Here is a 9,913-nt window from a genome sequence, read left to right as displayed (position 1 = left end):
AAATATTGAGAAAATCAGCGGGACAAGACCAAGTCAAGATAATTTGAGTTATTGACCAGTTAAAGAAAAAAGTTAAATATATTTATTTAAAACCTTTGAAGTATTTTTTTAATGCCGTTAAGAGATGAGAAATACTATTAAAGTTCAAAATTCATTTTTTATGTCCCTTGGTTGTGGCGAAGAACAAATAAAATAGAAGTTTGAATTGTAAAAGTATTTAAATTAATTAATTTTTTTTAAAACTTCTCAGAAAATTTAAAAAAACCCAAAAGTGGATTAAATAATGGGTTTTTTAAAAAAAAAAACCTATTGGGTCTAACCCAAAAAGACCAGGGTTGGCAAGTTTTTGCCGGGGGCGGAAAAAATTACGGTTTTTACAGCCCGGCAAAAATAGGTTTTAGCCAGTTTTTACCAAAGTGGCAAAAATAGATTTTGAGTTAACAACTTACAGACAGTTTTTTTTCCTTTTATATAAAAGTAAAAGCATGAAAAGATTTTGATAAAATTTTAATTTAATTATTTTTATAGTTTTAAAAAAAATTAAGGTTTAACTTACTTTTAAAGTTATGGAGCATTTTTTCTTTTAAATTTTTAAACATTAACATAGAATTTCAGTTTGTAACATCTAAGACAAATAATTAACTCACAATGAAAAAGGATAACTTCTTACTGATAAAAGTGATTATTTAAATATATGTATATATATATATATATAATTAGAATTCAATCTTTTTATTAATTTACTAAGCTTAAGTAAACATTCCTTGTTTTAGCATTGAAGAAATTTGCTCATTCTGAAAAAAATGTTTCAGCAAACAATTAAAATCTTAAGTTTTGCAATCCCAACATTTGTTTTTTATTTATTTTTCACAATATAAATTAGAAGTAACATGGAGAGATATAACTAAAATATTAAAGTGCATTATTTATATTATATTGTCACTATTTCTTGATTAACACTGTAATGCTACTTTATTTGCAATTAGGTTTTTGCTGTTTTTCCATTTTTGCCGTTTTTTTCCATTTTTGCCATGGTTTTTTCCACTGTCCCGGCAAAAATACCTTTTTGCCGGCAAAAAACCCAACCCTGTAAAGACTTATATGTTTTTATGAAAACTTGCCACCGAGGGTATTGATTTAAGAGTCCTCTGGAAATAGGTGCCTTTGACGACAGATGTCTTTATCAAATTGTTGAGAGAAACCCGTATTCATATGATTATTCTCTAAGGACATTCATTGCTCAACAACACAAATTCAATGTAATTTTTCTGAAAGCAGATTGTTGGAAGCGTTACAACTGCTCCGGTTAGCAAAAAGTTTGATGGTTTACAAGCCCTACTGAAAGTAAGAATGAATCGTTTAGTGTTTGTGTAATGAAAGGGAATAATTATAAACTTACTTAGAATTTACTTCTGCGCTAGTGCTTCATTTAAAAAAATAATCTTCAAATTTTTTCGATATGTCAGTTCCTGTGAATACAAACTCAAATATGCTTGAAATATTGTGCATGAATGAGAAACCATATTCTTGTGAGTATTGTGCAGTAACGTTTTCTCGGAAAGCAAATATGAAACGACATTTGAGGATACATACTGAAGAAAAACTTGTGAATATTGTAAAATGGCATTTACTATAAGAGGAAATATGAAAAGGCATTTGAGGATACATACTAAAGAAAGGCCACATTCTTGTGATTGTTGTAAAAAGACATTTTCTGATAGTTCAAGTTTGAAAAGGCATTTTAAGATACACACCAATGAAAAACCATATTCTTGTGATTATTGTGAAAAAGCAATTTCTCATAGTTCGAATTTGAAAACACACTTGAGGGTACACACTAATGAAAAACCATATTCTTGTGATTATTGTCAAACGACATTTTCCCAGAGTGTACATTTGCAAACACATTTGAGGATACACACCAATGAAAAACCATACACTTGTGAGTATTGTGCAGTAACGTTTTCTCAGAAAGCAAATAGTATGAAACGACATTAGAGGATACGTACTGAAGAAAAACTTGTGAATATATATCTTAATATATAAAAATCAATGTCCTGAGATAACATATATACATATATATATATATATCAACGCACAGCCGAAACCGCTGAAGCTTCAGACTTGAAATTTGGCAGGCATGTCCGCATGATTACAAAAGTAACCACTAAGAAAGGATTTTTCGAAATCTCAATTAGTTCGCGGGAAATTAATTAAAACCTCTTAATATCTGGGAAATTAAAACCTGTCATTGAATTCAAATCCCTTATTTTCGAAGGCTTTCCTCCATTCAAATCATTATTCAGTACTTCATCTCAACTTTTGGTCGATAGCAAACTATAAATTTGATATTGTTTTTGTTTCTCACATGGTTCTTCGAGGCTTTTCTCAAGTCAAATCATAATGTTTCTGTCTATTGCTTACATTTTTACAAAACTAGAAACGAAGTTTTTAAAAACATCATCACGGGCGGACTATCCTTTTGAATTTAGAAAAGTGCAGTTTCCTGTTAAAGTTTGCTTTGCAATAACCATTAATAAGTCACAAGGACAGACATTAAAATTAACAGGGATCGATTTAAGAGGAGACTTTTTTTCACACGGCCAATGTTATGTAGCTTGATCCAAAGCCAGTTCATCAAGCAGTTTAATAATTTTAGCACCAGAAAAAAAAAAAAAAAACTAAAAATGTTGTATACAAAGAAGTTCATGCTTAAACATAGGTACATCAATAAAATGTGGATGACCTGTGTATTTGCAAAGGTCAATACTTTAAAAGGATCGTTAATAACACTTAAAGATCGGTTAAGGACAAAGGCATACATGTAAGGAGTACAGGGGCCCCGGGATCCTCCCATAATTAGAAAAAAATATAGGAAATAAGTAATTATTACAGGGGATTTTCGAAATTAGGTGCACCAAGCACTGTTAACCCCTGCTAATTCCATTACCCGAGCAATGCCGGGTACGGGAATGCTAGTATATATATATATATTGTAAAATGACATTTACTCCGAAAATAAACAAGAAAAGACATTTTAGGATGCATACTAAATAAAATCTGTGTTCTTGTGATTATTTTTACGAGTCATTTTCTTACAGCTATGCTTTGAATATGCAGGGGAGGATACACGTTTAAAGAAAATCGCATTCTTGCGATTATTGTGGCACTCCAAAGTTGTTCTTTTATTCATAGTGTCCAAATGTGCCCCCAAGCGTGTCCAAATGCACATCATGTAGGGGTACAAGTGGACAATTTTTTTATTAAGTTTTTAAAAAAGTTTTTATGTCTCCAAATACTTGAGCATTTATTGAGATAAGTCTGGCCCATTTCTTGAAAAGAAAGTTCATATGATATGAACATGAATCAATTTTGTATGAACTTGTTTTTATAATAACATAAAAACAATTAAAAAATATGAAATCTTTTCAGCTCTTTCTGTTTGGAGGTGCTGGTTAATTCCAAGTTGAGCTGTGTGGAACTGGACATCGCATCGTTGACATTGGGAAATTGCCTTTAGATGCGAGTGATTTTCAAACGTTGAACAATTTCGGCTTGAGGTCTCGACGTACTTTTGCAGAAGGCCATTCATTGTTGCACTCCATTTTATATCGTAAAAAGATAATTTAATATCATGATACAGCTTTAAAAAATTTTAAATCTAAGAGTGTGTTGAACATGACCTATGTATAAACACCTCTTTGCACAGAATACTTAAAAATGCAGGCTCCAAAAGCTTGTTTATGCTTTTTGAAAACTTGCTAACGAGGGTACTGATTTAGAGTCCTAGCGAAATAGGTGTCTTTGACGACAGATGTCTTCATCAAAGTGTTAAGAGAAATCCCTATTTTTATGATTATTCTCAAAGGACATTAATTCCTCAACAAAACTAATGTAATGCACTTTTTCTAAAGGCAGATTGTGGAAGCGTTACAACTGCTCTGGTTAGTGTAAAATTTAACGGTTTACATGCCCAACTGAAAAAGGAAGATGAATCAAATAGCGTTTATATAGTGCAACTGAATAATTTTGAACCTACCTGGAATCTACTTTTGCGCTACTGCTTCATTTAGAAAAATAATCTCTGAATTTTTTTGACATGTCAGTTCCTGTAAATACAAACTCAAATACGTTTGAAACTCTTACCACTGAAGAGAAACCCTTCGCTTGTTATTGTTGTAAAAAGACATTTTCACGTACTTATGATATGGAAAAACACTTGAGAATACACACTAATGGAAAACAATATTCTTGTGATTATTGTAAAAAGGCATTTTCTAGTAGTTCAAACTTAAAAAAACACTTGAGAATACACACTAATGAAAAACCATATTCTTGTGATTATTGCGGAAAGGCATTTTCCGATAGTTCAAGTTTGAAAACTCATATGAGGATACACGCTAATGAAAAACCATATTCTTGTGATTATTGTAGAAAGGCATTTTCTGATAATTCGAGTTTTAAAACCCATTTGAGGATACACACTAATGAAAAACCATATTCTTGTGAGTTTTGTAAAATGACATTTGCAACAAGTTCAAGTTTGAAAAGGCATTTGAGAATACACACTAATGAAAAGCCGTATTCTTGTGAGTATTGTAAGAAGGCATTTTCTGATAGTTCAAGTTTAAAAACACATTTGAGGATACACACTAATGAAAAACCATATTCTTGTGATTATTGTAGAAAGGCATTTTCTGATAGTTCGAGTTTTAAAACCCATTTGAGGATACACACTAATGAAAAACCATATTCTTGTGATTATTGTAAAAAGGCATTTTCTCAAAAGTCAAGTTTTAAAAAGCATTTGAGGATACACACTAATGAAAAACCATATTCTTGTGAGTTTTGTAAAACGACATTTGCAACAAGTTCAAGTTTGAAAAGGCATTTGAGAATACACACTAATGAAAAGCCGTATTCTTGTGAGTATTGTAAGAAGGCATTTTCTGATAGTTCAAGTTTAAAAACACATTTGAGGATACACACTAATGAAAAACCATATTCTTGTGATTATTGTAGAAAGGCATTTTCTGATAATTCGAGTTTTAAAACCCATTTGAGGATACACACTAATGAAAAACCATATTCTTGTGAGTATTGTAAAACGACATTTGCAACAAGTTCAAGTTTGAAAAGGCATTTGAGAATACACACTAATGAAAAGCCGTATTCTTGTGAGTATTGTAAGAAGGCATTTTCTGATAGTTCAAAATTTAAAACACATTTGAGGATACACACTAATGAAAAACCATATTCTTGTGATTATTGTGGAAAGGCATTTTCTGATAGTTCGAGTTGTAAAGAACATTTGAGGATACACACTAATGAAAAACCATATTCTTGTTATTACTGTAAAAAGGCATTTTCTAGTAGTTCAAACTTAAAAAAACACTTGAGAATACACACTAATGAAAAACCACACGCTTGTGATTACTGTAAAAAGGCATTTTCTGATAGTTCAAATCTGATAAAACATTTTAGGGTACACATAAATGAAAAACCGTATTCTTGTGATTATTGTCAAAAGACATTTTCCCAGAGTGGACATTTGTAAACACATTTGAGGATACACACCAATGAAAAACCATTCTCTTGTGAGTATTGTGAAGTAACATTTTCTCAGAAAGCAAATATGAAACAACATTTGAAGATACATACTGAAGAAAAACTTGTGAATATTGTAAAATGACATTTACTCTGAAAATAAACAAGAAAAGACTTTTTTGGATGCATACTTAATAAAACCTATATTCTTGTGATTATTGTTACGAGTCATTTTCTTACAGCAATGCTTTGAATATGCAGGGGAGGTTACACGTTTAAAGAAAATCATATTCTTGCTATTATTGTGGCACCCCAAAGTTGTTCTTTTATTCATAGTGTCCAAATGCGCCCCCAAGCATGTCCAAGTGTACGTCATGTAGGGGTACAAGTGGACAATTTTTTTATTAAGTTTTTAAAAAGGTTTTTATGTTTCCTAATACTTGAGCATTTATTGAGATAAATCTGGCCCGTTTCTTGAAAAGAAAGTCCATATGATATGAACATGAATCAATTTTGTATGAACTTGGTTTTATAATAACATAAAAACAATTTAAAAATATGAAATCTTTTCAGCTCTTTCTGTTTGGAGGTGCTGGTTAATTCCAAGTTGAGCTGTGTGGAACTGGACATCGCATCGTTGACATTGGGAAATTGCCTTTAGATGCGAGTGATTTTCAAACGTTGAACAATTTCGGATTGAGGTCTCGACGTACTTTTGCAGAAGGCCATTCATTGTTGCACTCCATTTTATATCGTAAAAAGATAATTTAATATCATGATACAGCTTTAAAAAATTTTAAATCTAAGAGTGTGTTGAACATGACCTATGTATAAACACCTCTTTGCACAGAATACTTAAAAATGCAGGCTCCAAAAGCTTATTTATGCTCTTTGAAAACTTGCTAACGAGGGTACTGATTTAGAGTCCTTGCCAAATAGGTGTCTTTGACGACAGATGTCTTCATCAAAGTGTTAAGAGAAATCCCTATTTTTATGATTATTCTCAAAGGACATTAATTCCTCAACAAAACTAATGTAATGCACTTTTTCTAAACGCAGATTGTGGAAGCGTTACAACTGCTCTGGTTAGAGTAAAATTTAACGGTTTACATGCCCAACTGAAAAAGGAAGATGAATCAAATAGCGTTTATATAGTGCAACTGAATAATTTTGAACCTACCTGGAATCTACTTTTGCGCTACTGCTTCATTTAGAAAAATAATCTCTGAATTTTTTTGACATGTCAGTTCCTGTAAATACAAACTCAAATATGTTTGAAACTCTTACCACTGAAGAGAAACCCTTCGCTTGTTATTGTTGTAAAAAGACATTTTCACGTACTTATGATATGGAAAAACACTTGAGAATACACACTAATGGAAAACAATATTCTTGTGATTATTGTAAAAAGGCATTTTCTAGTAGTTCAAACTTAAAAAAACACTTGAGAATACACACTAATGAAAAACCATATTCTTGTGATTATTGCGGAAAGGCATTTTCCGATAGTTCAAGTTTGAAAACTCATATGAGGATACACGCTAATGAAAAACCATATTCTTGTGATTATTGTAACAAGGCATTTTCTCAAAACTCAAGTTTGAAAAAGCATTTGAGGATACACACTAATGAAAAACCATATTCTTGTGAGTTTTGTAAAACGACATTTGCAACAAGTTCAAGTTTGAAAAGGCATTTGAGAATACACACTAATGAAAAGCCGTATTCTTGTGAGTATTGTAAGAAGGCATTTTCTGATAGTTCAAGTTTAAAAACACATTTGAGGATACACACTAATGAAAAACCATATTCTTGTGATTATTGTAGAAAGGCATTTTCTGATAGTTCGAGTTTTAAAACCCATTTGAGGATACACACTAATGAAAAACCATATTCTTGTGATTATTGTAAAAAGGCATTTTCTCAAAAGTCAAGTTTTAAAAAGCATTTGAGGATACACACTAATGAAAAACCATATTCTTGTGAGTTTTGTAAAACGACATTTGCAACAAGTTCAAGTTTGAAAAGGCATTTGAGAATACACACTAATGAAAAGCCGTATTCTTGTGAGTATTGTAAGAAGGCATTTTCTAATAGTTCAAGTTTAAAAACACATTTGAGGATACACACTAATGAAAAACCATATTCTTGTGATTATTGTAGAAAGGAATTTTCTGATAATTCGAGTTTTAAAACCCATTTGAGGATACACACTAATGAAAAACCATATTCTTGTGAGTATTGTAAAACGACATTTGCAACAAGTTCAAGTTTGAAAAGGCATTTGAGAATACACACGAATGAAAAGCCGTATTCTTGTGAGTATTGTAAGAAGGCATTTTCTGATAGTTCAAAATTTAAAACACATTTGAGGATACACACTAATGAAAAACCATATTCTTGTGATTATTGTGGAAAGGCATTTTCTGATAGTTCGAGTTGTAAAGAACATTTGAGGATACACACTAATGAAAAACCATATTCTTGTTATTACTGTAAAAAGGCATTTTCTAGTAGTTCAAACTTAAAAAAACACTTGAGAATACACACTAATGAAAAACCACACGCTTGTGATTTCTGTAAAAAGGCATTTTCTGATAGTTCAAATCTGATAAAACATTTTAGGGTACACATAAATGAAAAACCGTATTCTTGTGATTTATTGTCAAAAGACATTTTCCCAGAGTGGACATTTGCAAACACATTTGAGGATACACACCAATGAAAAACTATTCTCTTGTGAGTATTGTGAAGTAACATTTTCTCAGAAAGCAAATATGAAACGATATTTGAGGATACATACTGAAGAAAAACCATATTCTTGTGATTACTGTCAAACGACATTTTCCCAGAGTGGACATTTGCAAACACATTTGAGGATACACACCAATGAAAAACCATATTCTTGTGAGCATTGTGCAGTAACGTTTTCTCAGAAAGCAAATATGAAACGACATTTCAGGATATGTACCAAAGAAAAACTTGGGAATATTGTAAAATGACATTTACTCTAAAAATAAGCAAGAAAAGACTTTTTTGGATGCATACTTAATAAAACCTATATTCTTGTGATTATTGTTACGAGTCATTTTCTTACAGCAATGCTTTGAATATGCAGGGGAGGATACACATTTAAAGAAAATCATATTCTTGCTATTATTGTAGCACTCCAAAGTGTTTCTTTTATTCATAGTATCCAAATGAGCCCCCAAGCGTGTCCAAGTGTACATCATGTAGGGGTACAAGTGGACAATTTTTTTATTAAGTTTTTAAAAAAGTTTTTATGTCTCCTAATACTTGAGCATTTATTGAGATAAATCTGGTCCATTTCTTGAAAAGAAAGTTCATATGATATGAACATGAATCAATTTTATAAGAACTTGTTTTTATAATAACATAAAAACACTTAAAAAATATGAAATCTTTTCAGCTTTTTCTGTTTGAAGGTGCTGGTTAATTCCAAGTTGAGCTGTGTGAAACTGGACATCACATCGTTGACATTGGGAAATTGCCTTTAGATGCGAGTGATTTTCAAATGTTAAACAATTTCGGACTGAGGTATGCTGTCTCGACGTACTTTTGCAGGAGGCCATTCATTGTTGCACTCCATTTTATATCGTAAAAAGATAATTTAATATCATGATCCAACTTGAAAATTTTTTAAATCTAAGAGCGTGTTGAACATGACCTATATATAAACACCTCTTTGCACAGAATACTTAAAAATGCAGACTCCAAAAGCTTATTTATGCTTTTTGAAAACTTGCTAACGAGGATATTGATTTAGTCCTAGCGAAATAGGTGTCTTTGACGACAGATGTCTTCATCAAAGTGTTAAGAGAAATCCCTATTTTTATGATTATTCTCTAAGGACATTCATTTCTCAACAAAACTAATGTAATGCACTTTTTCTATGCGTAGATTGTGGAAGCGTTACAACTGCTCTGGTTAGTGTAAAATTTAACGGATTACATGCCCAACTGAAAAAAGAAGATGAATCAAATAACGTTTATATAGTGCAACTGAATAATTTTGAGCCCTGCCTGGAATCTACTTTTGCACTACTGCTTCATTTAGAAAAATAATCTCTTAATTTTTTTTGACATGTCAGTTCCTGTGAATACAAACTCAGATATGCTTGAAACATTGTGCACTGAAGAGAAACCCTTTGCTTCTTATTGTTGTAAAAAGACTTTTTCACGTACTTATGATATTGAAAGACATTTGAGAATACACACTAATGAAAAACCGTATTGTGATTATTGTAAAAAGCCATTTTCTAGTAGTTCAAACTTAAAAAAACACTTGAGAATACACACTAATGAAAAACCATATTCTTGTGATTATTGTGGAATGGCATTTTTCG

The 9,913-nt window shown here is 31.4% G+C and overlaps 1 protein-coding gene across 1 annotated transcript; it reads left to right on the top strand.

The window, feature by feature from the left end:
• The first annotated feature begins 1,620 nt into the window (after positions 1-1,620).
• LOC129233131 (zinc finger protein 271-like) lies at positions 1,621-9,004 on the top strand. The gene is made up of 5 exons (XM_054867194.1): positions 1,621-1,942; positions 4,107-4,354; positions 5,099-5,197; positions 6,875-7,697; positions 8,994-9,004. Exons 1-5 carry the CDS (start codon positions 1,621-1,623, stop codon positions 9,002-9,004), a joined length of 1,503 nt encoding a protein of 500 aa, XP_054723169.1.
• Positions 9,005-9,913: the final 909 nt, after the last annotated feature.

This window comes from Uloborus diversus, unplaced genomic scaffold, assembly GCF_026930045.1.
Source record: "Uloborus diversus isolate 005 unplaced genomic scaffold, Udiv.v.3.1 scaffold_18, whole genome shotgun sequence".
In the NCBI taxonomy this organism is placed as follows: Eukaryota; Metazoa; Arthropoda; class Arachnida; order Araneae; family Uloboridae; genus Uloborus; species Uloborus diversus.
This window is presented reverse-complemented; position numbering and strand designations above follow the sequence as displayed.

Excerpts from the sequence above, each read along its gene's own strand:
- LOC129233131 (XM_054867194.1), top strand. The coding sequence starts at position 1,621 with ATGGCATTTACTATAAGAGGAAATATGAAAAGGCATTTGAGGATACAT. Across the intron at positions 4,355-5,098 it reads CTTGTGATTATTGCGGAAAG|TATTGTAAAACGACATTTGC; the intron begins GCATTTTCCGAT and ends TATTCTTGTGAG. Across the intron at positions 5,198-6,874 it reads GTGAGTATTGTAAGAAGGCA|ACATTTTCACGTACTTATGA; the intron begins TTTTCTGATAGT and ends TGTTGTAAAAAG.